Source organism: Pithys albifrons, chromosome 27, assembly GCF_047495875.1.
Source record: "Pithys albifrons albifrons isolate INPA30051 chromosome 27, PitAlb_v1, whole genome shotgun sequence".
Classification (NCBI taxonomy): domain Eukaryota; kingdom Metazoa; phylum Chordata; class Aves; order Passeriformes; family Thamnophilidae; genus Pithys; species Pithys albifrons.
The window spans coordinates 2,863,054-2,890,965 of NC_092484.1; the positions used below are offsets into that span (position 1 = coordinate 2,863,054).

The 27,912-nt window shown below is 55.5% G+C and overlaps 1 protein-coding gene across 9 annotated transcripts in view; it reads left to right on the forward strand.

Moving 5' to 3' along the window:
• Positions 1 to 27,912, forward strand: part of DOT1L (DOT1 like histone lysine methyltransferase) — a 110,356-nt gene that overhangs the window by 77,038 nt on the left and 5,406 nt on the right. For 5 of the 9 annotated variants that reach the window (XR_011699750.1, XM_071577852.1, XM_071577853.1 and 2 more), the window contains exons 16-28: positions 1,443 to 1,534; positions 6,282 to 6,383; positions 6,943 to 7,080; positions 7,987 to 8,112; positions 9,545 to 10,005; positions 12,912 to 13,035; positions 13,678 to 13,824; positions 16,695 to 16,821; positions 18,935 to 19,521; positions 20,278 to 20,483; positions 22,781 to 22,845; positions 23,680 to 24,639; positions 25,718 to 26,225. Coding sequence is in view for 8 of the 9 variants with exons in the window: in XM_071577852.1 (XP_071433953.1) it covers positions 1,443 to 1,534; positions 6,282 to 6,383; positions 6,943 to 7,080; positions 7,987 to 8,112; positions 9,545 to 10,005; positions 12,912 to 13,035; positions 13,678 to 13,824; positions 16,695 to 16,821; positions 18,935 to 19,521; positions 20,278 to 20,483; positions 22,781 to 22,845; positions 23,680 to 24,639; positions 25,718 to 26,190 (3,608 nt within the window). In the remaining variant the exon portion in view is untranslated. The remainder of the gene's footprint in view (positions 1 to 1,442; positions 1,535 to 6,281; positions 6,384 to 6,942; positions 7,081 to 7,986; positions 8,113 to 9,544; positions 10,006 to 12,911; positions 13,036 to 13,677; positions 13,825 to 16,694; positions 16,822 to 18,934; positions 19,522 to 20,277; positions 20,484 to 22,780; positions 22,846 to 23,679; positions 24,640 to 25,717; positions 26,226 to 27,912) is intronic. The other 4 variants (XM_071577855.1, XM_071577858.1, XM_071577854.1 and 1 more) reach the window with 4 other exon arrangements.

Here is a 27,912-nt window from a genome sequence, read left to right on the forward strand (position 1 = left end):
CACTGGGCAGGGATGAGCAGCTTCCCACCTGCCCCACGTCCCTCGGTGTCCCCACGAGGTCCCTTCTCCTCCTGCTCAAGGGGGTGTGTTGCCCTGCTTTGGTTTAGCTCTCATTTGCCACCCAAAAGGCAAGAAATTTGGTTTGGTAGGAATCCAAACTGACTTCAAATGGAAAGGGCTAGTCAGGAATCAGTTTATTTTGAATGAAAAGATTCTCTTGTATTGAAGTGGTACAATCTTAGGGGACACCACTCCATTTGCTCTGCAAAACTCAGAGCTAATAATGGAGATGCTGAGGACATTTTGAGGGGACACCACTCCATTTCCTCTGCAAAACTCAGGGCTAATAATGGAGATGCTGAGGACATTTTGAGGGGACACCACTCCATTTGCTCTGCAAAACTCAGAGCTAATAAAGGAGATGCTGCCTGACATTTTGAGGGGACACCACTCCATTTGCTCTGCAAAACTCAGAGCTAATAAAGGAGATGCTGCCTGACATTTTGAGGTCACAAAGGTGTGGTTGGAAAATACATTTCATGTGTGGGAGGAAGGAAAAAACCTTTTGTGGGGTGTTTTTTTGGGTCTTTTGGTGTCTGTCCCCTCCCAGCTGCTCCTGGCCTTTGGCATTGGGCAGGAGCCAGTTTGGGATCCTCTGGGAATCTGATTTATTGGTCCTGTCTGTGTAGAGACCAGAGGCATCTGTGACACCCTTAACTTGTGTTTTCTTGCTGTGGTGTCTTAACTTTGGCTGCTTTTTTACTGTAGAGAAAGGAATAGTGATTTAGAGGGACCTTTTGTGGCAGGGTGGGGGACAGGGACACTTGTCTGGGCTAAGCTTTGTGGCAGAAATCTGTGCAGCACGTTCTGGGCAGCAGATTGGACTCAATCCTGGGGTTGGTTTTAGTGATGATGGAAGGGCTGGGGGGAAGGAAGGGGCATTGCTGGAGATAAAGGATAATGAGAGGCCAAATGCTCCTTGGAGGGGAGGGTAAAGTGGGTGTAGAGCCCATCTGTGTGTGTGAGGGAGGAGGAGGAGGAGCCCTGAGTGTGGTGCTGGCAGGGTGAGGGTCCTGAGGGAGCCCAGGCCTGCTCTGGGCTCTCACAACTCACCTCTTGTGTTAGTTCTGCCTCCAGAGCACTGAAATCCCTCAGCTCCTCTTCCCTCCTGCAAACACACCCTTGGCACCCTCTTGGAATGTGTTGTCGTGGCTGCACTGGGTGCTGTTGGAGGGAGCTCATGGATCCAGGAGCTCCCCTTGCACCAGGACATGGATTTGCAGCATGTTCTAAACTCATCTTTGAAGGCTTGGGCTGACTTGGAGCCCAAACCCCAAAGCAAGAAGGAGCAGAGTAGGGGAGAGGTGACCAACAGGGGTAATAAATGGGAGCATTGCTGTGATTCCCTGTGGAAATTCCTCCTCTCCTGGTTTGTTTTGCAGACTCCTTTAAGATCCAGTACATGCAGTTCATGGCATACATGAAAACTCCTCAGTACAAGGCAAGTCTGCAGCAGTTGCTGGAGCAGGAGAAGGTGGGTCTTGGTTTTAACTTTTGTGAACAGAATTACCAGACTGTGAAGCCCTTTCAATGTGGGGGATGATGCTGGAGGTGGGAAAAGTCCTTCAGATGTTCAGGGGTGATGCTGGAGATGGGAAAAGCCCTTTCAAGGTGGGGGATGATGCTGGAAGTGGGAAAAGTCCTTCAGATGTTCAGGGGTGATGCTGGAGATGGGAAAAGCCCTTTCAAGGTGGGAATGATGCTGGAAGTAGGAAAAGTCCTTCAGATGTTTGGGGATGATGCTGGAGATGGGAAAAGTCCTTTCAAGGTGGGAATGATACTGGAGATGGGAAAAGCCCTTTCAAGGTGGGAATGATACTGGAAGTAGGAAAAGTCCTTCAAATGTGGGTACTGGAGATGGGAAAAGTCCTTTCAGTGTGGGAATGGTGCTGGAGGTGGGAAAAGCCCTTTCAAGGTGGGAATGATGCTGGAGGTGAGAAAAGCCCTTTCAATGTGGGGGATGATGCTGGATGTAGGAAAAGTCCTTCAGATGTTCAGGGGTGATGCTGGAGATGGGAAAAGTTCTTCAAATGTGGGAATGATGCTGGAGATGGGAAAAGTTCTTACAATGTGTGGGATGATGCTGGAAGTAGGAAAAGTCCTTCAAATGTGAGTACTGGAGATGGGAAAAGTCCTTTCAGTGTGGGAATGGTGCTGGAGGTGGGAAAAGTCCTATCAAGGTGGAGAATGATGGTGGAGATGGGAAATGTCCTTTCAGTGTGGGAATGGTGCTGGAGGTGGGAAAAGTCCTTTCAAGGTGGAGAATGATGGTGGAGATGGGAAATGTCCTTTCAGTGTGGGAATGGTGCTGGAGGTGGCAAAAGTCCTTTCAATGTGTGGGATGATGGTGGAGATGGGAAAAGTCTTTCAAATGTGGGGAATGATTCTGGAAGGAGGAAAAGTCCTTCAAATGTGGGAATGATGCTGGAGATGGGAAAAGGCCTTTCAGTGTGGGAATGGTGCTGGAGATGGGACAAGTCCTTTCAAGGTGAGGATGATGGTGGAGATGGGAAAAGTCCTTCAAATGTTGGGGGATGATACTGGAGGTGGGAAAAGGCCTTTCATTGTGGGGAATGATGGTGAAGATGGGAAAATTCCTTTAAGTGTGGGGTGTCTTGATCCAACCCCACTGGGATCACCAGTATGGAGTGCCCTGGGCTGGTGATCTCAGTGGGGTTGGATCAGGAGTTGGACTTGCTGATCTCAGAGGTCTCTTCCAACCCAAGTGAGAATAGAAGAGCAACGAGGCTGGAGAAGGGACTGGAGGTGGCACTGAGTGTCCTCTGAAACACCTCCAGGGACAGAGAATCCACCAGGTCTTGATCCAACCCCACTGGGATCAGCAGCCCAGGGCACGGAGTGCCAGAGTGATCCCAGTGGGGTTGGATCAAGGGTTGGACTTGATGAGCTCAGAGGTCTCTTCCAAGCCAAGTGAGAAGAGAAGAGCAACGAGGCTGGAGAAGGGACTGGAGCACAAGTGCTGTGGGGAGAGGCTGAGGGAGCTGGGGGTGTTGAGCCTGGAGAAGAGGAGGCTCAGAGGTGACCTCAGCACTGTCTGGAACTGCCTGAAGGGAAGTTCTGGCCAGCTGGGGGTTGGTCTCTTCTCCCAGGCACTCAGCAATAGGACAAGGGGGGCTCAAGCTCTGCCAGGGGAAATTGAAGTTGGAGATCAGGTAGAAATTCTTTGCAGAGAGAGTGCTCAGGGATTGGAATGGGCTGCCCAGAGAGGGGGTGGATTCTCCATCCCTGGAGGTTTTTCAGCTGAGCTTGGCCGTGGCACTGAGTGCCATGATCTGGTAAAGGGACTGGAGTTGGACCAAGGGTTGGACTTGATGATCTCAGAGGTCTTTTCCAGCCCAATCCATTCTGTGATTCTCTGAAGTGTGGGATTAAGAAACCCAAACTACCATCACTGGCCTGAGGGACTGAGCTCCACATCCTTGGTGTGGAGAACCAGAAAGTGTTGGATGGCACTGGTGGGCACAGTGTGAATGTACCCAGGCATGGGCTGGAATTCATGGAAGGACAAGGAAAATCCTGGAGCTGACAGGATGATGTTTCTCTGCCATGGAACCACCAGCAGAGGGAGGAGCTTTCCTGCCTAAACAGCTTCTTGTGTTGCTTTGTCTCAGTTATGAATGTTTTATTGCTCTATAATTAGCCCTGATGAGGGAGGCTGTGCCTGCTGCTTCTGTGCAGGAACCTTTCCCAAAAACGCTCCACAATCAACCTCATCTTCCAGTTAAAGCCTTTCAGTATCTAAAGGAGCTCCCAGAAAGCTGGAGAGGGACTTTGGATGAAGGTATGGAGGGACAGGACAGGGGGAATGGCTTCTCACTGCCAGAGGGGAGGGATAGGTGGGATATTGGGAAGGAATCCTTCCCTGTGAGGGTGGGCAGGCCCTGGCACAGGTGCCCAGAGAAGCTGTGGCTGCCCCAGCCCTGGGAGTGTCCAAGGCCAGGCTGGATAAACCTGGGATAGTGGGAGGTGTCCCTGCCCACAGCGTGCCCTGGGCTGGTGATCCCAGTGGGGTTGGATCAAGACCTGGTGGATTCTCTGTCCCTGGAGGTGTTTCAGAGGACACTCAGTGCCACCTCCAGTCCCTTCTCCAGCCTCGTTGCTCTTCTCAGTTGGGTTGGAAAAGCCCTCTGAGATCATCAAATCCAACCCTTGGTCCAACTCCAGTCCCTTTACCAGATCATGGCACTCAGTGCCACGGCCAAGCTCAGCTGAAAAACCTCCAGGGATGGAGAATCCACCCCCTCTCTGGGCAGCCCATTCCAATCCCTGAGCACTCTCTCTGCAAAGAATTTCTTTGATCTCCAACTTCAATTTCCCCTGGCAGAGCTTGAGCCCCCCTTGTCCTATTGCTGAGTGCCTGGGAGAAGAGACCAACCCCCAGCTGGCCAGAACTTCCCTTCAGGCAGTTCCAGACAGTGCTGAGGTCACCTCTGAGCCTCCTCTTCTCCAGGCTCAACACCCCCAGCTCCCTCAGCCTCTCCCCACAGCACTTGTGCTCCAGTCCCTTCTCCAGCCTCGTTGCTCTTCTCTTCTCACTTGGCTTGGAAGAGACCTCTGAGCTCATCAAGTCCAACCCTTGATCCAACCCCACTGGGATCACTCTGGCACTCCGTGCCCTGGGCTGCTGATCCCAGTGGGGTTGGATCAAGACCTGGTGGATTCTCTGTCCCTGGAGGTGTTTCAGAGGACACTCAGTGCCACCTCCAGTCCCTTCTCCAGCCTCGTTGCTCTTCTCTGGCCCCGCTCCAGGAATGAGATAAATTAGAAGGTCCTTTCAATCCAAACCATTCTGGGATTCTTTCCAATTGCAGCTTTTGGTGGGCCCTGTGGAAGCTTTTTGTGCCCTCCACCATAAGCCACGGGGTTGTTTTGTGGTGTTTTCCATGCTGGAAACTCTTTCCACATGAGCCAGTTGTGCCACCCTGTGCTCACCCAGCCCTGGGTGGTGCTGGGATGCTGTTCCTGCAGCCCTTTCCTCTGGGGTTGTTCCCATTTGGTTTCACAGCCCATCAGCACTTTGAATTTCCCTTTTTTTCCCTTAGACAGCAGATTTTTCTGCTTGATCTGCACTTCTCAGGGCAGTCAGCACAGAGGGAACTTGCCTTGCAGGAGGGAATGGTGGTGTGAAATTATTGTGCCCTGCACTGGGAGTGTGGAAAAGTCACCACTTGTGTTGGTGTCCAACATAAAAATGAGAAGTTTTCTATGGAATTGTTTTTTAATGGAGTGTTCCATGGCAAGTGAGACCTCTCAGAGGCAGAACTTGGCTGGGTGAGAGGCTGGGGAGGGTTTGGTCAACAACTCCCCTTTACAGGAGGAGTGTCAAGAACATGGGAAGTGTTGGAGTAGTACCAGTTTTGAGGAGCTGCTGGTTCCCAGAGTGCCCTTAGATGGAGCTCTCAGCCCCTCTCTGGTGTGGAAAACACGGATTATTTCCCACATCACCCCCAGCAGTGCCTTCAGCTGCTTCCCCAAGCCAGGCCTGGGGTTTCCTGCACTTGTGGAACTTTCCAGCACTGATTCCTCCCTGCTTGGAGTCCCACTCAGGGAACCTTTAAGGCTGGAAAAGATCAAGGTGTTTTCTGCCCTTTTCTTGGATAAATGAGGCTCCTCAGCCAGTGCTGTCCTGCTTTTTGCTGCTCCCACAGTGCATGGCCATGGAATGGGATCTGCCTGGGAATGTTCTGGCTGTGAGAGGGTTGGGTGACCCACTGAAATTATTGTGGCATAAACAGTAAACCTGGTTTGTCTTATTTATGATGTTCTTCCTTCCTCCCCCCCCAGTGTATTTTCATTTCTTTATTCCCTGGGTGTTGTACAGGAAAACTCTGGGGATTTGGGTTCAGCTCCCAGTTTGGTAACAGATTTCACACAGATTCTTCCCCACTTCTGTTTCTGCTCTGGAGGGTGTGATTGTTGCTGCTGCTTCTTCACAATGCACTGGGAGGATAAAAATGAGTTTTTAGGGCTGTCTTTGATTGTATTTTACCACAGAGCAGAAAAAAAAACCCCTCCTTAAAAGCTCTTTGCAGCTGACTGAGCTTCCCCAGCATCCCCCAGGAAAAAACCCAGGCTGGGGCAGAGCTGGGGGAGCTGCATCTCCTCAGAGCTCACTCCCAATGTCCTCCAGGAACCAGAGTGAACATCTCACTGTCCTGGACCTGGTGTTGAGTGTGTTTTGCCCTTCTTGCCTCCTGCAGGAGAAGAATGCCCAGCTCCTGGGCACGGCCCAGCAGCTCTTCACCCACTGCCAGGCACAGAAGGAGGAGATCAAACGGCTCTTCCAGCAGAAGCTGGACGAGGTAGGCCCGGGGTGGTGGGACAGGCTATGGGTGCAAACATCTCAGGGGAGGCTGAGCAAGGCCAGAGCAGCCTCAGGACTTCCCCCCTGCTTTGCAGCAGAGCAGCTTTAGGAGTGTGGAGTCTGTGCCACGCTCGGGTTCAGCTTTGCCTTTGGTGTTGGGGTTGTTGTGGGTCACTCTGACCGACCAAGGGAAGGGGAACAGGACACAGATTGTGGTGGGTTCATCCCCTGCTGCTTGAGCAAACTCTGTGTTGCCCACACAAGCTTTAAACTAAAGCCCAAACCAGCTCAGGAGGAAATGTGGGGGCTCTCCACAAAACCTGTGTCACTTTGGCTGGCAAGGCCCTCAGTGCCTGTTTGAAAGCTGAGCAGTTGGCACAGCAGCTCCAGGGCACTCCTGCCCTTCCTTCTTGTCCCCCAGCAGGGACAGAGTGCCCTGGGCTTGTTCCTGTGAGCTGCCCAAGTCCTGCAGATCTCCCCAGTGCCCCTTTGGAATGTGCCACCTGTCTGGAGTTACACTGACCCTTCCCCTCTCCCTCTCCCTCTCCCTCCTGCAGCTGGGAGTCAAAGCTCTGACATACAACGACCTGATCCAGGCCCAGAAGGAGATCTCTGCTCACAACCAGCAGCTGAAGGAACAGACCAAACAGCTGGAGAAGGACAACAGTGAACTCAGGAACCAGAGCTTGCAGCTGGTGGGTGCAGCCCATGGTCTGCTGCTCTTTGTCTCAGGACAAGGCATGGGCTGGGGGCTGAAAAATGACCCAGGTTCTCTGTCCCAGGGAAGGGTGATGGGGGAGGATGCAGGGGGAGCTTTTTGGGGTGACTTTTATTTGGCTCCAAGCAGATGCTGAGCTGGGAATTGGCTTTGGCCTTGGCTGTGTCCCTGAAAAGCAGCTCTGTGTGTCCCTGGGCCAAGGAGTTTGCAGTTCTTCCTTTGTGGTGACCACAACTTGAGGTGCTCACCTTGGTGGCTCAAACTGTCAGAGAATCCAGGAGCTGATAAGGCTGGAAAAGACCTTTAAGGTCACCAAATCCAGTCACCAGCACCACCACCATGGTCACTGCTGTCCATGTCCCCCAGTGCCACATCCACCTGTGGTTTGAACACTGCCAGGGTTGGTGACTCCACCACTGCCCTGGGCAGTCCCTTCCAAACCTTCACAAGCTTTTTGGGGATTCAATTTTCCCTGATGTCCAACCTGAACCTCCCGTGGTCCAGCCTGAGGTTATTCCCTCTGCTCCTGTCCCTGTTCTCTGGAGCAGAGCCCAACCCTCCCCCAGCTCCCCCCTCCTGGCAGGGATTGCAGAGCCAGAAGGTCCCCCCTGAGCCTCCTTTTCTCCAGGCTGAGATCCCCCCAGGAGGTGGATGAAGGAAAATCTGGATGTGGAAGGAGTCAGTGAGGGTGGTGGTAACACCATTTTTAGTAAGACCCAAACCACCTCCTGCCACACCCTGTGGAAGCCTCAGGAGAGGATTTTTCAGAGGGCTCAGAACTTTCCTGCAGACACTTTTCAGAGTTCGTGGCTTTCAGCTGGTTCTGGGCTGGAGTGAGGAGGTGAGGGTTGTGTTTTGAGCTGGTTGTGCCCTGTCCCTGCAGCTGAAGGCTCGGTGTGAGGAGCTGAAGCTGGACTGGTCAACGTTGTCCCTGGAGAACCTCCTGAAGGAGAAGCAGGCACTGAAGAATCAGATTTCTGAGAAGCAAAAGCACTGCTTGGAGCTGCAGGTAGAGAGAAGGAGTGCAGAGTCACCAGCTTGGGGCAACTCCTGGGCAATGGGCCAGTTTGGGGTGTTACACTAAATCTGGTAAAGGATAAGCCAGTGGCTGCTTTATTTTTCCTTTTATTTTTTTTATTTTTCCTCCTTTGTTTTTATTCTCCCAGAGATTAATTTTTCTATTTGAGGATTTTAGTCAATAAGGATGTGGAGAACTTTCAAAGGAAGTAGATGCTGTGCCCTGATTCCTTGGTAATGCTGTGGAAGAAGGAATCAGGGTGTGCAATTACATGTAATTTAAACCCATGACTTGATGAAAGAAAAGGTTCTGCTTGTTTGCACGTGTGCTCTGGTGTCTCAGTGCAGGAATCACAGACTGGTTTGGGTTGGAAGGGACCTTAAAGCCCATCCCATCCCACCCCTGCCATGAGCAGGGACACCTTCAGCTATCTCAGGGTGTTACAGGTTTAACCCTTCCCTTCCCTTCCCTTCCCTTCCCTTCCCTTCCCTTCCCTTCCCTTCCCTTCCCTTCCCTTCCCTTCCCTTCCCTTCCCTTCCCTTCCCTTCCCTTCCCTTCCCTTCCCTTCCCTTCCCTTCCCTTCCCTTCCCTTCCCTTCCCTTCCCTTCCCTTCCCTTCCCTTCCCCTCCCCTCCCCTCCCCTCCCCTCCCCTCCCTTCCCCTCCCCTCCCCTCCCCTCCCCTCCCCTCCCCTCCCCTCCCCTCCCCTCCCCTCCCCTCCCCTCCCCTCCCCTCCCCTCCCCTCCCCTCCCTTCCCTTCCCTTCCCTTCCCTTCCCTTCCCTTCCCTTCCCTTCCCTTCCCTTCCCTTCCCTTCCCTTCCCTTCCCTTCCCTTCCCTTCCCTTCCCTTCCCTTCCCTTCCCTTCCCTTCCCTTCCCTTCCCTTCCCTTCCCTTCCCTTCCCTTCCCTTCCCTTCCCTTCCCTTCCCTTCCCTTCCCTTCCCTTCCCTTCCCTTCCCTTCCCTTCCCTTCCCCTCCCCTCCCCTCCCCTCCCCTCCCCTCCCCTCCCCTCCCCTCCCCTCCCCTCCCCTCCCCTCCCCTCCCCTCCCCTCCCCTCCCCTCCCCCTTCCCCTTCCCCTTCCCCTTCCCTCCCTTCCCCTTCCCCTTCCCCTTCCCTCCCTTCCCCTTCCCCTTCCCCCTCCCCTCCCCTCCCCTCCCCTCCCCTCACCTCTTTTGGATCCCTCTTGTGCCTCATTCCCAGAAACAGGAATCCCTTCCCTGAGAACCAAAACTTTATTCTCAGATTTTGGATCCCTCTTGTGCCTCATTCCCAGAAACAGGAATCCCTTCCCTGAGAACCAAAACTTTATTCTCAGATTTTGGATCCCTCTTGTGCCTCATTCCCAGAAACGGGAATCCCTTCCCTGAGAACCTCATGGAGGCCAAAGCTGGTGCTTCACCCCCGTTCTCCTCCTCCTGCTTTGCAGATCAGCATCGTGGAGCTGGAGAAGAGCCAGAGGCAGCAGGAGCTGCTGCAGCTCAAGTCGTACGCGCCGGCGGAGGAGCCGCTGCCGCACAAGGCGGAGCCGGAGCCGGGCCGGGCGGCGCTGGAGCTGGAGTGCCCTCGGCTGGCACTGCCACCCGGCAGCCGGCTGAGCCCGGAGCTGTCCATCAACGGCCACGCCGCGCCCGCCGAGCTGCCGCCGCAGCACCCCCTGGGCCGGCCCTGCCCCCCCAGGCAGCAGCACACCCCCCAGTACCCCCCGGGCCACCTGGAGCACGACATCGTGCCCTGCACGCCCTGCCACGGCCGCCAGAAGGGCGACAGGGGCGCCGGGCTGGCACTGCCCGACTACACCCGGTTCTCCCCCGCCAAGATCGCGCTGCGCAGGCACCTCAACCAGGACCACGGAGTGAACGGGAGGGCGGCGGCCACTGAGGGGCAGAGGTGAGGGAGGGTGGGTGGGCACGGGGGGTTAGTCCTGCCCCGAGGCAAAGGTCACTCTGAGGAGCAGCAGGGCAGCACCAGCTTGTTCTCAGCTGGCGCTCTGGGGTGGGGTGGGGTGGGGTGGCAAAGTGCCAACTGCCCAACACAGGGAGAGAATCCACCAAGGGGAGAGGAGGGAGGGAAAGGCAAAGTGCCAACTGCCCAACACAGGGAGAGAATCCACCAAGGGGAGAAGAGGGAGGGAAAGGAAAGGCAAAGTGCCAACTGCCCAACACAAGGAGAGAATCCACCAAGGGGAGAAGAGGGAGGGAAAGGCAAAGTGCCAACTGCCCAACACAGGGAGAGAATCCACCAAGGGGAGAGGAGGGAGGGAAAGGCAAAGTGCCAACTGCCCAGCACAGAGAGAGAATCCACCAAGGGGAGAGGAGGGAGGGAAGGGAAAGGCAAAGTGCCAACTGCCCAACACAGGGAGAGAATCCACCAAGGGGAGAGGAGGGAGGGAAGGGAAAGGCAAAGTGCCAACTGCCCAACACAGGGAGAGAATCCACTCCCCCAGCAAGGGGAGAGGAGGGAGGGAAAGGAAAGGCAAAGTGCCAACTGCCCAACACAGGGAGAGAATCCACCAAGGGGAGAGGAGGGAGGGAAAGGCAAAGTGCCAACTGCCCAACACAGGGAGAGAATCCATCAAGGGGAGAGGAGGGAGGGAAAGGCAAAGTGCCAACTGCCCAACACAGGGAGAGAGAATCCACCAAGGGGAGAAGAGGGAGGGAAAGGCAAAGTGCCAACTGCCCAACACAGGGAGAGAATCCACCAAGGGGAGAGGAGGGAGGGAAAGGCAAAGTGCCAACTGCCCAACACAGGGAGAGAATCCACCAAGGGGAGAGGAGGGAGGGAAAGGCAAAGTGCCAACTGCCCAACACAGGGAGAGAATCCACTCCCCCACCAAGGGGAGAGGAGGGAGGGAAAGGAAAGGCAAAGTGCCAACTGCCCAACACAGAGAGAGAATCCACTCCCCCAGCAAGGGGAGAGGAGGGAGGGAAAGGCAAAGGCAACTGCCCAACACAGAGAGAGAATCCACCAAGGGGAGAGGAGGGAGGGAAAGGCAAAGGCAACTGCCCAACACACAGATGGAGAATCCACCAAGGGGAGAGGAGGGAGGGAAAGGAAAGGCAAAGTGCCAACTGCCCAACACAGGGAGAGAATCCACTCCCCCAGCAAGGGGAGAGGAGGAAGGTAAAGGAAAGGCAAAATGCCCAACACACAGATGGAGAATCCAAGGGGAGAAGAGGGAGGGAAAGGCAAAATGCAACTGCCCAACACACAGATGGAGATTCCAAGGGGAGAAGAGGGAGGGAAAGGGAACTGCCCAACAGAGAGAGAGAGAGAATCCACCACGGGGAGAAGAGGGAGGGAAAGGCAAAGGCAACTGCCCAACACAGAGATAGAGAATCCACTCCCCCAGCAAGGGGAGAGGAGGGAGGGAAGGGAAAGGCAAAGTGCCAACTGCCCAACACAGGGAGAGAGAATCCACCAAGGGGAGAGGAGGGAGGGAAAGGAAAGGCAACTGCCCAACACACAGATGGAGAATCCAAGGGGAGAAGAGGGAGGGAAAGGCAACTGCCCAACACAGAGAGAGAGAGAATCCACCAAGGGGAGAGGAGGGAGGGAAAGGCAAAATGCAACTGCCCAACACACAGATGGAGAATCCACACCCCCAGCATGGGAAGAGGAGGGAGAAAAAGCAAAATGCAACTGCCCAACAGAGAGAGAGAGAATCCACCAAGGGGAGAGGAGGGAGGAAAAGTCAAAATGCCAAGTGCCCAACACAGAGGGAAAGAATCCACACCCCCACCAAGGGGAGAGGAGGGAGGGAAAGGCAAAATACAACTGCCCAACAGAGAGAGAGAGAGAGAGAGAGAGAATCCACCAAGGGGAGAGGAGGGAGGGAAAGGCAAAGGCAACTGCCCAACACACAGAGAGAGAATCCACCTCCTCACCAAGGGGAGAGGAGGGAGGGAAAGGGAAAATGCCAACTGCCCAACACAGAGATAGAGAATCCACTCCCCCACCAAGGGGAGAGGAGGGAGGGAAGGGAAAGGCAAAGTGCCAACTGCCCAACACAGGGAGAGAGAATCCACCAAGGGGAGAGGAGGGAGGGAAAGGTAAAATGCAACAGCCCAACACACAGAGAGAGAATCCAAGAGGAGAAGAGGGAGGGAAAGGAAAAATGCAACTGCCCAACACAGAGAGAGAGAATCAACTCCCCCACCAAGGGGAGAGGAGGGAGGGAAAAAAACCAGAGGAGAAAAAAAAGGGAAAAAACCCCAAAACCTGAAATACCAGCTTCTTATATTTATACAAAAGAGAGACAATTAAAAACCAGAATATGGTATAACATATATATATATATAACACATATGATATAACACATATATATATATACAAATGTGGGGGAAAAAACAAACAGCAACCACAAACCAACAACAGCAACCACAAACCAACAACACAACACAAACCAACAACACAACACAAACCAGCAACAGCAAGCACCAAGTTGCCCACCCAAACAACACAGACCTCCACCACCCCAGCTCACAAAAACACTCCAACAAGCTCCCCCCAATGGATACCTGTCAAGAAAGAAGAAAACTTCACACCTGCAAACCCATTAGTAACTCCCCCATATTATTAAACCCTTGTTTTAATGGCAATGCTGGTTTGGGTGGTGGAAAAGTCTTTCTCAAAGTGAAGGTTTTTCTGTGTTGTGAAAAGTGTTGGGAGAAAATGGACAGTCCCAGCTGCTGGGGGTGAAGCAGGTGGGGCAGTGCCTGGTTTGGCACAGGGATTGTTTGCATGGGAAAAGTCATTGGGTTTTGTATCCTGACAGTTGTGCATCTCCTTTGCAGAGCTGAGCACGTCAAAGAGAATGGCCTTACATATCCAAGCCCTGGAATTGCAAATGGCATCAAGCTGAGTCCTCAGGAAACTCGGCCCTCCTCCCCCACAGCCTTACCCAGTGCAGGAGAGAAGGTGAGGGACGTGCCCACTGCCCCTGGGAGGGCAAAGGGAGGGCTGGGATGCTGCATTCTGGGGCCAGCCTGGCATGGGGGATGGCACAGATTGCAGCAGGTGGGATGCAGTAAAGTGGAGCTGGTTGGAGGGAGGGAAAGGTGCTGGTTTGCCTGTGACCTGCACCAGGAAAGCAGTGGCACCTTTTGGATCTGCCACGTGCCTGCTTGGGCTTGGAAAATAGGCTTTCATAGTTATAAAAAGTAACAAAAAAGTGGTCCCTGCACTCGGGCCAGCCCTGGATCATGGTGGGGCTCATTCCAGAGCAGCTGCAGGTCCCCAAAGGACTTACCATGGCCACTCCAGAGAGCTCAGGATGTGAACTCTGCCATCAGTGCTTTCCACAGAGCTCTACCCAGACCACAGGGAAAGGAGCACCCAAGGGGGGGCCAGCAGTGGCTTTAATTCCCATGTTTCTGTGCTGGGGGGTGTTGCTTTCCCAGGAGTCTGGTGATCAAACTGCTCCACCCCTGCCCTGTCTGTGCCACAAAGGAGGGAGGGGATGACACAAACACAGGAACCAGCAGGTCGTCATTAGCTTAACAAACCCTTTTCAGCAACAACACGGGTGAGAACTTGGCTTTTTTTTTTTTGGATTTGCAGGTTTTGAGAGAGAGAACCTCTGTGAGTAATGGAGAAACCATCACCAGCCTCCCTATCAGTATTCCTCTGAGCACAGTGCAGCCCAACAAACTCCCTGTTAGTATCCCTCTGGCCAGCGTAGTCCTCCCTAGCCGTGTTGAGAAGGTGGTGAGTAAGGGATTGTCAACACTTTCCATCCCTAACCAACCCCCCCTGGGGTGCTGAGGGAGCCCCAGGACCTTCAGGGGGCTGCTCCTCCTCCTTGGGTGACCCCTGGGGGAGGCTCTGAGGGGTCCTTGGATGTTCTGGAGGTGTCTGTGGGATGGGAGGGATTTCAGATTTCAGGCAGGAAATGCCTCAGGTGCTCCTAGTCCAGAATGTGTGGCTGGCTGGGAAAGCCTGAGAGGGGCAGTGGAAGCAGAGGATTGCCCAGCCTAAAGCTCTTTGTCCTTGTCACACATGGAGGATGAGCTTGAGCAGCCCCCTGGGATGTGAGACCTGCTGAGGGAGCCCCAGGACCCTCAGGGGGCTGCTCCTCCTCCTCGGGTGACCCCTGGGGGAGGCTCTGAGGGGTCCTTGGATGTTCTGGAGGTGTCTGTGGGATGGGAGGGATTTCAGATTTCAGGCAGGAAATGCCTCAGGTGCTCCTAGTCCAGAATGTGTGGCTGGCTGGGAAAGCCTGAGAGGGGCAGTGGAAGCAGAGGATTGCCCAGCCCAAAGCTCTTTGTCCTTGTCACACATGGAGGATGAGCTTGAGCAGCCCCCTGGGGTGTGAGACCTGCTGTGTGAATGCCTGCCCTGCAGCCACAACTTCTGGGGCCAGCTCTGTCTGAAATGGGCCAAAGCAGTGCCTGCCACAGTGGAGGAGGAGAAGTTCTAGAAAGCCTGGCCCAGTTTCTCACCCAAAGGTTGCAGTAGAGAACTGAATTTGCTGCTGTGAGCTCAGAATCCACCCCCAGGTGCTTCTCTTACAGTCCCATTTTGGGAAAGCTGGAGCTGCTTCACGATATTGAGCCCATGACATTGTTCCAGCTGAAGACTCTGGTTCCAGCAGAACCCCTGTCTGGTCCAGCTTTGGGGTGGCACCAAAACCAGAGCCCCTGTCTGGTCCAGCTTTGGGTGACACCAAAACCAGAACCCCTGTCTGGTCCAGCCGTGGGTGGCACCAAAACCAGAGCCCCTGTCTGGTCCAACTGTGGGTGGCACCAAAACCAGAACCCCTGTTTGGTCCAGCTTTGGGGTGGCACCAAAACCAGAACCCCTGTCTGGTCCAGCTGTGGGTGGCACCAAAACCAGAACCCCTGTCTGGTCCAACTGTGGGTGGCACCAAAACCAGAACCCCTGTCTGGTCCAGCCGTGAGTGGCACCAAACCCAGAACCCCTGTCTGGTCCAGCTTTAGGGTGGCACCAAAACCAGAACCCCTGTCTGGTCCAACTGTGGGTGGCACCAAAACCAGAACCCCTGTCTGGTCCAGCTTTGGGGTGGCACCAAAACCAGAAGCCCTGTCTGGTCCAGCTTTGGGGTGGCACCAAAACCAGAAGCCCTGTCTGGTCCAGCTTTGGGGTGGCACCAAAACCAGAACCCCTGTCTGGTCCAGCCGTGGGTGGCACCGAAACCAGAACCCCTGTCTGGTCCAGCTTTGGGGTGGCACCGAAACCAGAACCCCTGTCTGGTCCAGCCGTGGGTGGCACCGAAACCAGAACTCCTGTCTGGTCCAGCTTTGGGGTGGCACCAAACCCAGAACCCCTGTCTGGCATACTGTGGGTGGCACCAAAACCAGAACCCCTGTCTGGTCCAGCTTTGGGGTGGCACCAAAACCAGAGCCCCTGTGTGGTCCAGCTTTGGATGGCACTAAACCAGAACCCCTATTTGGTCCAGCTTTGGGTGACACCAAAACCAGAATCCCTGTCTGGTCCAACTGTGGGTGGCACCAAAACCAGAACCCCTGTCTGGTCCAGCTTTGGGGTGGCACCAAAACCAGAACCCCTCTTGGGTCCAGCTTTGGGGTGGCACCAAAACCAGAACCCCTATTTGGTCCAGCTTTGGGTGACACCTGGTCCAACTGTGGGTGGCACCAAAACCAGAACCCCTGTCTGGTCCAACTGTGGGTGGCACCAAAACCAGAACCCCTCTCTGCTCCAGCCGTGAGTGGCACCAAAACCAGAACCTCTATCTGATCCAATTTTGGGTGGCACCAAACCCAGAACCCCTGTCTGGTCCAACTGTGGGTGGCACCAAAACCAGAACCCCTGTCTGGTCCAGCTTTGGGGTGGCACCAAAACCAGAACCCCTGTCTGGTCCAGCCGTGGGTGGCACCAAAACCAGAACCTCTGTCTGATCCAATTTTGGGTGGCACCAAACCCAGAACCCCTGTCTGGCATCCTGTGGGTGGCACCAAAACCAGAACCCCTGTCTGGTCCAGCTTTGGGTGACACCAAAACCAGAACCCCTGTTTGGTCCAATTGTGGGTGGCACCAAAACCAGAACCCCTGTCTGGTCCAGCCGTGGGTGGCACCAAAACCAGAACCCCTGTCTGGTCCAGCTTTGGGTGGCACCAAACCCAGAACCCCTGTCTGGCATCCTGTGGGTGGCACCAAACCCAGAACCCCTGTCTGGTCCACCTTTGGGGGGGCTCCAGTCCCTCCTGGACTTTGTCAGGCTGACATTCCACAGGTTTTTTCCCTGCTTTAGGAAAACTCCCTTAGGGAGTGTCCCAGAGAACAGAACCTGATGCACTTCCTGCTCAGTTTGGGCTTGTTCTGGGGAGTTTCCTGCTCTCCTGGTCCTGAGCTCAGATATCCAGGGATGCTGAGCCTGCTTTGTGCCCCCTGCACACAGGACCCCCCTGCAGTGCCATCAATCACAGCATCTCCATCCCATAACCTGCTGATTGATCCCTGTTTGTCCCCAAACATCCTCAATCTGGGCCATGCAGGAAGCTCAGCCACTTCCCTTGGTAGATGCAATCCATGTGAACTTGCTTTAAACCACCAAGTTTTGCTCTTTGCTGCACTGAAATGGCTGTTTCTCTCCCCAGAGAAGCACACCCAGCCCAGTTCACCAGAGCAGAGACTCAGCAACACTTGAAAAGCAGATTGGTGCTAGTTCTCATAATGGCATAAGCAATGCTGCTGGAAACAAGCCTCTGGCTTTGGCTACCTCAGGTAACAGCCTCACCTGTGCACAGGTGTTCTCGTGGCGGGGGCAGATCCCAGACACCCAGGGCTGAGTTTTTCCATCAGGTCCTTCAGTCAGTTCTGGGGAAATGTGTGCTCTGGGTCCCCAAACTCCTGGGTGATGCTCTGAGCCAGGCTGTGCCTCCAGCTTGGGTGGATCTGGTTGGGTTGAGGGACCTTTTATATAAATAATTGCTTTTGTAAACTCCACGTGGCTCAAGAATTCCCAGCTTGCCACACTGCAGAGCGTTGCCCAGCTGGTGATCTGGCTCTGAAAGCTTCATTTTTACAGGGTGGTGGGGTTTGTTCAGATCCAAATGAACTTCTTGGTGCAGGTTAAAGAGATGCCTCATGAGCAGCTGTGAAGACACAAGTCCCTGGGGAGGCAAGAGGGAGAGGACAGGGATGCCTTTGGGTGCAGACGTTGCTTCTGAGCTCACTCATCTGGGGGTGCCTTTAGCTGCTCAAGGAATGGGAATGTTGTGGGCCAGGAAAGGGGGTTCTGTTCACACAGAAGTGACTTTACAGCTGATCCCTCAGCAGGGAGGAGTTTTGTCTCAGTGTTTTGGCTCACTGAGCTTTTGTCTCAGCGTTCCCCACCCCGAGGGGGTTGGGTGGTTTTAGCAAAGGGCTTGTCTGCACTTTTCTATAAACCCAGGGAAGTTTTAAAAGACCCCTTGTTGTAAAGCACTACCACGTTCCCTTCTACAGGGTGGTGGGGTTTGTTCAGATCCAAATCTTGGTGCAGGTTAAAGAGATGCCTCATGAGCAGCTGTAAAGACACAAGTCCCTGGGGAGCCAAGAGGGAGAGGACAGGGATGTCTTTGGGTGCAGAAGTTCCTTCTGAGCTCACTCATCTGGGGGTGCTGCTCAAGGAATGGGGATGTTGTGGGCCAGGAAAGGGGGTTCTGTTCACACAGAAGGGACTTTACAGCTGATCCCTCAGCAGGGAGGAGTTTTGTCTCAGTGTTTTGGCTCACTGAGCTTTTGTCTCAGCGTTCCCCACCCCGAGGGGCTTGGGTGGTTTTAGCAAAGGGCTTGTCTGCACTTTTCTATAAACCCAGAGAAGTTTTAAAAGACCCCTTGTTATAAAGCACTACCACATTCCCTTCTACAGGGTGGTGGGGTTTGTTCAGATCCAAATCTTGGTGCAGGTTAAAGAGATGCCTCGTGGGCAGCTGTGAAGACACAAATCCCTGGGGAGCCAAGAGGGAGAGGACAGGGGTGTCTTTGGGTGCAGACGTTGCTTCTGAGCTCACTCACCTGGGGTGCCTTTAGCTGCTCAAGGAATGGGGATGTTGGTGGGCCAGGAAAGGGGGTTCTGTTCACACAGAAGTGACTTTACAGCTGATCCCTCAGCAGGGAGGATTTTTGTCTGAGTGTTTTGGCTCACTAAGCTTTTGTCTCAGCGTTCCCCACCCCGAGGGGCTTGGGTGGTTTTAGAATCTGTTTTGCAAAGGGCTTGTCTGCACTTTTCTGTAAACCCAGAGAAGTTTTAAAGGACCCCTTGCTGTAAAGCACTACCAGGTTCCCTTCTGCCCCCTCCATTTGGAGAGTCCAGAGCCCAGGCCTTACTTGAGCACTGAAGCCATTTCTGATTCCCCTTGACAAGCCCTGAATTCCCTTTCCAGGCTCCCTCCCATTCAGTCCCTGAAGATCCTTGTCACTTCCCAAGTTGTCCAGCTTGGAGGAGGTGGGCTGTGTGTATGACACAGTCCTTCTGTTCTGGGGAGCTTGGCCATGTGTTTCCTTGATGTAAAGAAGGAGTTGAGAGTAGAGGAGCCCTGATTTCAGAAAAGTGCAACAGTTTCAACAAAACCTGCACTCGGATTCCATTTACACTGGGAAGAGTGTAGGATATCTTTATAAAACACATGAATTCCCCTGGACTGGCAGCAGAGCAGTGACAGTCCCTGCCCCAGAGTGGCAGCTGAGCAGCCAGAGCCACATTCCCAGTGCCCTGAGGAGCAGCAGATCCCGTGTAATCCATGCCCTGGCTGTGTCCTGCAGGCAGAGCTGCAGCCTGGCCTCCCTCCCAGCCCCACAGCACCGTGACCTCTGGCTCAGCCCCAGCAATGATCTGTCCTTTCCCTCTCAACAGGTTTTTCTTACTCTTCTGGCTCCGTGGCACTCAATGGAACTCTTACAAACAGCCCAGCCCATCCTAACCATAGTGTTGATCAGGCAGCTCTGGACGACTCTGGGAGTCTCTTTAACTCTGTAGGGTCTCGGAGTTGCACCCCACAACATCCTTTGCTAATGATGCAGTCGAGGAACTCTGGGCAGAACTCCCCTGCCCAGCAGCTCTCAGCGAGCCCCAGGCTGAGTGGCCCTGCCCAGAGCCTGGTGGGGGGTTGGCACTTTGCAGATGCTCAGAAGATCTTTGCCGAAGGAACAAAGGGGGACCTTCAGTCTGATGCAGCGTTTTCAGATCCTGAGAACGAGGCCAAGAGAAGAATCATCTTTACAATCTCTCCTAATACAGGACATGTAAAACAATCCCCTTCCAGCAAGCACAGCCCTGTGCTGGAGCTCGGCCAAGCCCAGGACGGGAAGAAGAGGGGCCGGAGGAAGAGATCTGGAAATCTCAGCGGCAGCTCCGGGGTGTCCCCGAAGCGCAAACCCCTCCCTGCCGGGGCCGGGCTCTTTACGCAGCCATCGGGCTCACCCCTCAGCATCAGCTCCATGGTAAGGGCTCTGCCAGGCCTTGGCAATGCTCTCGGGATTAGGGATGAGCCCCAGCTGTGCTGCTGTGCCAGGCTGGAGCTGGGACTGCTGTGAAGGCTCCTCGGGAATTGCTGTGAACTGGGGGACGATTTCTGTATAGGCAGAACGTGTTGAAATGAGTTCTGTGCTGTCAGAGCAGTAAGAATTAAAAATAATCTCTTCCTTTATGACAAAGAGCTTTTTTTCTGCAGTGACCTGGTTAAAACTTGGTTGGAATAACACCAAGGTCATGGGTTCAATTCCCTGTGTGGGCCATTGACTTAAGAGTTGGACTCTGATCCTTGTGGGTCCTTCCAACTCAGAGTAGTCTGGGATTCTGTGAGGTTGATATTTAGGCTGTAGATTCAATATTTTGAAAATAGTTTAAGCTCACACTGACTAAGCAGCCCCAGAGTGCCAGGAGCATATGGGATTCTTGCTGGTGGAGCCAGTTCTGGAGCTGTGCTCGTGTGACTCTGCAGTGCAGTTTGAAAACAAAAGGATTATCCCACCTCTTTGTTTCTGCCTGGAAACAGAAACTCAAAGAATGAAAATGAGCTGGTTTTCCAAGCTGTGTTTAAGCTTTCAGCCCATGTTCTAGTGCAGGAGGGGGGATAGAGCACCAGCAGCTGTTGCATGTTCTCAGAGCAAGCTAAGCCTGCCTTTAGACTCCTGAATGACACCTTGTTTCCAAAGGGATGCTCTCATCTGTAACTCCTCTCTTTCCTTCTTGCCCAGGTCAATAACATTAACCAGCCCTTAGAAATAACAGCCATTTCCTCTCCTGAAAACTCCCTGAAGAACTCTCCTGTTCCTTACCAGGACAATGACCAGCCCCCAGTGCTGAAAAAGGAGAAGCCCCTGGGTCAGAGCAACGGTGTCCATTACTCGCCCCTGACTTCGGATGACGAGCAGGGCTCAGAGGATGAGCACAACAGCAGCAGGTGAATGAATGCACAGCCCCAGCCCCGGGGGGAGTTTCTCTGAGCTGATAACACTGCTCTGAACTGAGGGATGTGTTAAGCCTCTTTGTTCCGTTGTTGGAGACTCATTCCCTTATCCCGAGCCTCTTGACTGGCTGAGGGTGTGAACAGGGGAGGGATTTGGGCAGCAGAGTTTGAATGTGGGAATGTTTGCAAGGCTGGCAGGGTGTGGCCTCTGAGAGAATTGGGGTAGAAGGGTTTGGATAAATAGAGAACACTGAGGGGAGACTCCTCGGGGGCTGCAGCTCCTCCCCAGGGGAGGTGGAGGGGCAGGCCCTGAGCTCTGCTCTGGGACCAGGGACAGGACCCAGGGAATGGCTGGAGCTGTGCCAGGGGGTTGGGATGGATCTCAGGGAAAGGCTCTTCCCCCAGAGGGTGGTGGGCACTGACCAGGCTCCCCAGGGCAGTGGGCACGGCCCCAAGGCTGCCAGAGCTCCAGGGGAGTTGGGATGGATCTCAGGAAGTCTCCAATGGCCACGTGTAACCCAGAGACTCCTCTGTTTGCTGGAAGGGCTGGCTGGGACCAGGGAGAGGTGAGGAACCAACGGGGTCACACCTGCTCAAGGGAGGGGATTGTCCTGCTCTGCTCTGAGCTGGGGCAGCCTCACCTCAAGTGCTGGGGGTCACAATGTCAGAAGCATCTGAAGCTGTTGGAGTGTCCAAAGGAGGGACATGGAGGTGGGGAAGGGTCTGAGGAGCAGCTGAGGGCACTGGGCTTGTTCAGCCAGAGCAGAGGACACTGAGGGGAGACTCCTCGGGGGCTGCAGCTCCTCCCGAGGGGAGGTGGAGGGGCAGGCCCTGAGCTCTGCTCTGGGACCAGGGACAGGACCCAGGGAATGGCTGGAGCTGTGCCAGGGGGTTGGGATGGATCTCAGGGAAAGGTTCTTCCCCCAGAGGGTGGTGGGCACTGACCAGGCTCCCCAGGGCAGTGGGCACGGCCCCAAGGCTGCCAGAGCTCCAGGAGGGTTTGGACAACACTCTGGGGGACAGGGTGGGATTGTTGGGGTGTCTGTGCAGGGCCAGGGGTGGGACTGGATGGTCCTTGGGGGTCCCTCCCGGCTCAAGATATTCCAGGATTCTCTATTGTCTGACCAAGGGGAGGTAACTCATCCTCACTGTTCTTGCTGTCACCCAAATTCTGGTGACATGAAGGTGGGGAAGGGTCAGAGGAGCAGCTGAGGGCACTGGGCTTGTTCAGCTGGGGCAGAGGACACTGAGGGGAGACTCCTCGGGGGCTGCAGCTCCTCCCCAGGGGAGGTGGAGGGGCAGGCCCTGAGCTCTGCTCTGGGACCAGGAACAGGACCCAGGGAATGGCTGGAGCTGTGCCAGGGGGTTGGGATGGATCTCAGGGAAAGGTTCTTCCCCCAGAGGGTGGTGGGCACGGCCCCAAGGCTGCCAGAGCTCCAGGAGGGTTTGGACAATGGGACATGGTGGGATTGTTGGGGTGTCTGTGCAGGGCCAGGGGTGGGACTGGATGGTCTTGGGGGTCTCTCCCAGCTCAGGCTATTCCATGATCCTGTGATTTATCTCCTGTGTTGGCTCAGAGGGGCACTGGGGCTCTGTGTGACCCCTCAGGATCTGTCTCCCACTCCCTCCCAGCTGGAAGCTTTGCTCCAAATCCTTCACCTCCTGCCCCAAACTATTGAGGTGTTGCTCTGAAAATCAATTACTTGCCTCTCTTTGCCTGCCTGGGTGGGGACAATTTTCTTCTTGTTTAATGTGCTGGAAAATTGGCTTTAAACTGTCAGAGTTAGGTGGGATATTGGGAAAGAATTGCTGGCTGGGAGGGTGGGCAGGCCCTGGCACAGGTTGGGCAGAGCAGCTGTGGTTGCCCCATCCCTGGGAGTGTCCAAGGCCAGGCTGGATAAACTTGGAGCCCCCTGGGCTGGTGGGAGGTGTCCCTGCCCATGGCAGGGGGTGGCACTGGGGGGGCTTTGAGGTCTCTCCCAACCCAAACCATTCTATGGTTCTATGAAAAACAACCAGTGTAGAAATGTGGTTCTACTTCTTGTGAAAAACAAACAACAACAAAGTGCTCTGAACATGCACTAATCCTGTAAAAGAGCAATAATTCTGTAGCAGCTTCTACTTAACATTTGTGGTGGGTTTTTTGAATGCTTTTAAGTTCCTTTGGTAATTCCCAGCTGGCTGGGCTGGGCTGTGTGCTCTGATGTGGTCACAGGGAAGGCAGGTTGTGATGGGAAATGGGCACCAGCAGGTCTGCAAGAAGTGCTATAACCTTTCTATTTTCCCACTAGAATTGAGAGGAAAATTGCCACGATATCACTGGAAAGCAAATCTCCCCAGAAGACTGTTGAGAATGGTGAGTGAGGGGAGTGTGAATTGTCTGTGGGGGTGGTTGTCTGCAGGTTCCTCTGTGCTGCTGGGCAGAGTGAAAGTCTTAATTATAATTCAGACATGTGGCAAATAATTACATGTTATGGGTCACTTCTTTCTGTCACCCAAAATCTGACCAGTTTTTTCACTGATTCAGGGTTTGGGGTGGGATCTGTAGGACAAAAACTGAGGAAAAGGGAGATCAGTGTTCTCAGACTTTTTCAGAGCATTAAACTAAAGGGTTTTAGGTGATTTCACAAATATTTCTGCTTTTGGATCAGAAATACAATTACAGACTGATGAAATGGGGGTGTTGAAAGGTAAAAATGAGGGTGTTGCCCAGGGAAGGGAATGGAGATGGGGAAGGATCTGGAGCACAAGGAGAGGCTGAGGGAGCTGGGGGGGCTCAGCCTGGAGAAAAGGAGGCTCAGGGGGGACCTTCTGGCTCTCCAGGATTCCCTGCCAGGAAGGGGGAGCCAGGAGGGGTCGGGCTCTGCTCCAGGGAACAGGGACAGGAGGAGAGGGAACAGCCTCAGGCTGGGCCAGGGGAGGTTCAGGTTGGATATTGGGAATATTTCTGCACTGAAGGGTTTGTGAAGCCCTGGAAGGGGTGGTGGAATCCCCATCGCTGGGAGTGCTCAACCAACATGTGGATGTGGCACTTGGGGACATGATCAGTGGTGGTTCTGCATTGATTTTTGAACTTGCTGATCTTAAAGGTCTTTCCCACCAATTCCATGGTTCCATTCCAGCCTGTTCCCAGTGGGCACCTCCACTGGGTGCTGGTTTTGACCCTTCCAAACTTTGTCCCCCACCCCAGGAGGCCCCTTAACGGTGCGGAAACCGCCGCAGAGCAGCGAGAGCATCAACAGCAGCAAGTGGAAGTCGACCTTCTCACCCATCTCGGACATCAACCTGCCCAAGGCCACGGACAGCCCCCTGCAGTCGGTGCCCCCCCTGAGCCAGCCCTCGCTGTTCGCCTTCAGGGCACCCCCCGAGGACGGCCTGGACGGTGCCAAGGGCACGGCGCACCCCAGGAAGGGCATGGCAGTGCCCGGGGACGGGCTCAGCCCCGGCACCAACCCCTCCAACGGCTTCACCTACAACGGGGGCCTCTCTGCCGAGCTGGGGCTGCACCCCTTCATGGATGGCACGGCCCTCCCTCTCAAGGCTGCCGACGGTGCCACCCCCGCCTGTGCCATGGGATTCGCGCCGCAGCGCGGCAAGGACGCCGCTGTGGCTGACACCAACCTCTTCCTGAGCAAGAGGCAGCTGGAGGGGCTGGGCAGCGCCAAGGGGGATGAGCTGGCACGCCCCGGCACCAAGGGCAAGGAGCTGGGCGATGCCGGCGGCCGCGTTGGCGGCGCCACAGAGAAGAACCCGCTGCAGCACAACGGGAAGGTCGGCAAGGGAAGGGACCGAGAGGTGGAGTTTAAAAACGGCCACAACCTTTTCATTTCTGCTGCTGTTTCTCCCGGTGGCCTTCTGAATGGTAAAAGCCTTTCTCCTGCTGTTTCCTCAGCAGGCAACCCAGCGGCTTCTGTTCCGACTCACCACCCCTTCCTCAACACTCTGAGCACTGGAGCGCAGTTCCCCCTCGGCCCCATGGCCTTGCAAGCCAACCTCAACTCGGTGACAAACTCCTCAGTCTTGCAGTCCTTATTTAATTCCATGCCAGCTGCTGCCAGTCTGGTCCACGTGTCATCAGCTGCAACCAGACTGACTAATTCTCACACTATGGGGAACTTCTCTCCTGGGGTTACAGGTGGAACAGTTGGAGGTAGGCAGAACTCTTTCTCTGGTATAAGACAGGGCCTCAAGGAAAGTCTGACACTGCCTCTCCAGGGGTGAAACCCTTTCATTTCTACAGGATGTGAAGCAGATCTGTCTCCTCTCTGTCTCTGGGAATTGCTAGGATGAGTTCAGTTGTCCCCAGTGAAACCCCCTGAGCTTTGTCTTGCCAGATGAGCTTGTTGTACCACCCTAACCAAACAATACACCCAGACTTTGTGATTGCTGATGTTTGCTTGTTCAGGTGTTGCTGTGTCGGAACCACCTTAGGTCTGGCTGCAGGTAACACGTTGTACTTGTTGTGGTGCCGAGTTCAGGGTCTTGTGAACTTGAGGAAAGGTTGGGATTAGGCCTTGGATGGATTTATTGTGACCCAGGAGGAGCAGAACACCAGAGGAGCTGGTGTTGGGAGTTGTGTAGCGATTCTGGCTCTTGACTGGACACAAAGAGCATTCCTGGGCTGGGAAGGGCAATGCCATGTGCACCTGGCACTTCTGGGGTGCTGCACAGGCTTGGCTGCTGTGGCCCACACTGGGACCAAGCTGGCAGGACTGGAGGACAGGCTGGACCTGCCATTTCTGAGTGTGCAGGGTGGTTTTTCTCACCTGTCCATAACCCTCCAGGCACCGTGTCGGGAAATCCTCTGTGCCATCTCTCAGCACGTAGATCTGCTGGAATTGCAGCTGCCTCTGCTGCCCTGGCAGTGGGGGAGCCGCAGGGTGGGGAGGGAGAGCAGCACTGTGAGTCTGCACATAACCAAAGACCACACCAGCCCAGCCCAGCCCTGCCCGTGTGCTTTAGACCTGGCAGTCCTTGGGGCTCACCGTGGTCCCTCGTGCCACGTAGAGGTTGGCAGTAGGAAAGGTAAGTGCACTCTTTGTACCCCCTGGCCTGCACCATCACCTCCCATCGCTTGCCGCCTTCTCACGCTGCATATTTTTGTGTGGGGCTGGAACTATTATAATTTTGCTTTTTTTTGGCTTTTTTTTTTCGTTTGGTTTCTCTTGTCACTGTGAGACTGTTCCAAGGCCGTGTGTTGAAGCTGAGTTTTTCTCTCCTGTTTGCAGGTGTTTTTAACCACGCGGTGCCTTCTGCCTCCTCTCCTCATCAGTTCGGAGCCCGTTTCAGCAGCACTGCTGTCTCGAGCAGCACCGTGCTGAGCTTAAACCCCCTGCAGGCTGCTGCCAGCACCTCATCCTCATCCTTCCCACCCTCTGCCTCTCATCTAGTCACCCCCAGCGAGCCTCGAGGGGCTCAGTCTGTCTTCCACCCCCCTCCTAACATCTCCCTGCCCGCCCCTGGCGCTGTGCTCGCTGCCCACCCCGCGCTCCCGCCCGGGGAGCCGTGCCCGCCCCGCTCCTGCTCCGCCACCGCCGGCCCCTCTAACGCTTCTTTGTCTCTCAAACTCGCCTCCCTGCAGCACCCCCCCTGCCGTCCCTCCCTCACCGTGCACCACCCGCCCCGTGCCTGGGGCGCGCTGGGCACGGCGGGCACGGCACAGCCCCCCCAGCAGCGCCCGCCGCGGGCAAAGCCGCGCTGAGCAGCTCACACAGCCCGGGCAGCGCCCGCCGCAAGGTAAGGACGGGGGGGACAGCACAGGGGGGCGGCAGGGACAGCACAGGGGGACAGCACAGGGGGGTGGCAGGGACAGCACAGGGGGACAGCACAGGGGGACAGCAGGGACAGCACAGGGGGATGGCAGGGACAGCACAGGGGGACAGCACAGGGGGATGGCAGGGACAGCACAGGGGGGCGGCAGGGACAGCACAGGGGGACAGCAGGGACAGCACAAGGGGACAGCACAGGGGGATGGCAGGGACAGCACAGGGGGATGGCAGGGACAGCATAGGGGGACAGCACAGGGGGACAGCAGGGACAGCACAGGGGAACGGCAGGGACAGCACAGGGGGATGGCAGGGACAGCACAGGGGGACAGCACAGGGGGACAGCACAGGGGGACAGCAGGGACAGCAGAGGGGGACAGCACAGGGGGGCGGCAGGGACAGCACAAGGGGACAGCACAGGGGGATGGCAGGGACAGCCCAACAGTGGGGACAGCAGGGACAGCACAGGGGGACGGCAGGGACAGCACAGGGGGACAGCAGGGACAGCACAAGGGGACAGCACAGGGGGACGGCAGGGACAGCCCAACAGTGGGGACAGCACAGGGGGATGGCAGGGACAGCACAGGGGGATGGCAGGGACAGCACAGGGGGACGGCAGGGACGGCCCAACAGTGGGGACAGCACAGGGGGATGGCAGGGACAGCACAGGGGGACAGCAGGGACAGCCCAACAGTGGGGACAGCACAGGGGGACAGCAGGGACAGCCCCACGAGGGGACAGCACAGGGGGACAGCAGGGACAGCACAGGGGGACAGCAGGGACAGTCCCACGAGGGGACAGCACAAGGGGACAGCAGGGACAGCCCCACAAGGGGACAGCGCTGGGGGACAGCACAGCAGCACAAGGGGACAGGGGGACAGCACAGGGGGACAGCAGGGACAGCAGAGTGGGAACAGCACAGGGGGACAGCAGAGGCAGCCCCACGAGGGGACAGCAGGGACAGCAGCACAGGGGGACAGCCCCACAAGGGATAGCACAGGGGGACAGCACAGCAGCACAGGAGGCAGCCCCACAGCAGGGCCAGCACAAGGGGACAGTGGGGACAGCAGCACAGTGGGGACAGCACAGGGGGACAGCCCCACAGTGGGGACAGCACGGGGGGACAGCAGGGACAGCAGCACAATGGGACAGCACAGGGGGACAGCACAGGGCACAGGGGGACAGCAGGGACAGTCCCACAGTGGGGACAGCACAGGGGGACAGCACAAGGGGACAGCAGGGACAGCAGCACAGGGGGACAGCCCCACAGTGAGGACAGCACAGCAGCTCAGAGGGGACAGGGGGACAACAGGGACAGCACATGGGGACAGGAGGGACAGCCCCACAGTGGGGACAGCAGAGCAGCACGGGGGGACAGTGGGGACAAGGACTGTGGCTGGAGGGACAGGGAGAGAGACCCAGAGGGACAGTCCTGGAAAGTGGGGGGAATTGTGGAAAATGGGGGGCAATTCTCAAAAAAGGGGGAAAAGTCCCGTAAAATGGAGAAAATCCTCTAAAACAGGGAGAGTCCTTGGAAATGGGGTAATCCTGTAAAATGGGCAGAGTCCTGAAAAATGGGGGAGAATCAGGGTGGGCAGCAGGTGGAGGTGGTGGCAGGGGCTGAGGTGGCAGGGGCTGGAGAGTGTGGCCACTCTGAG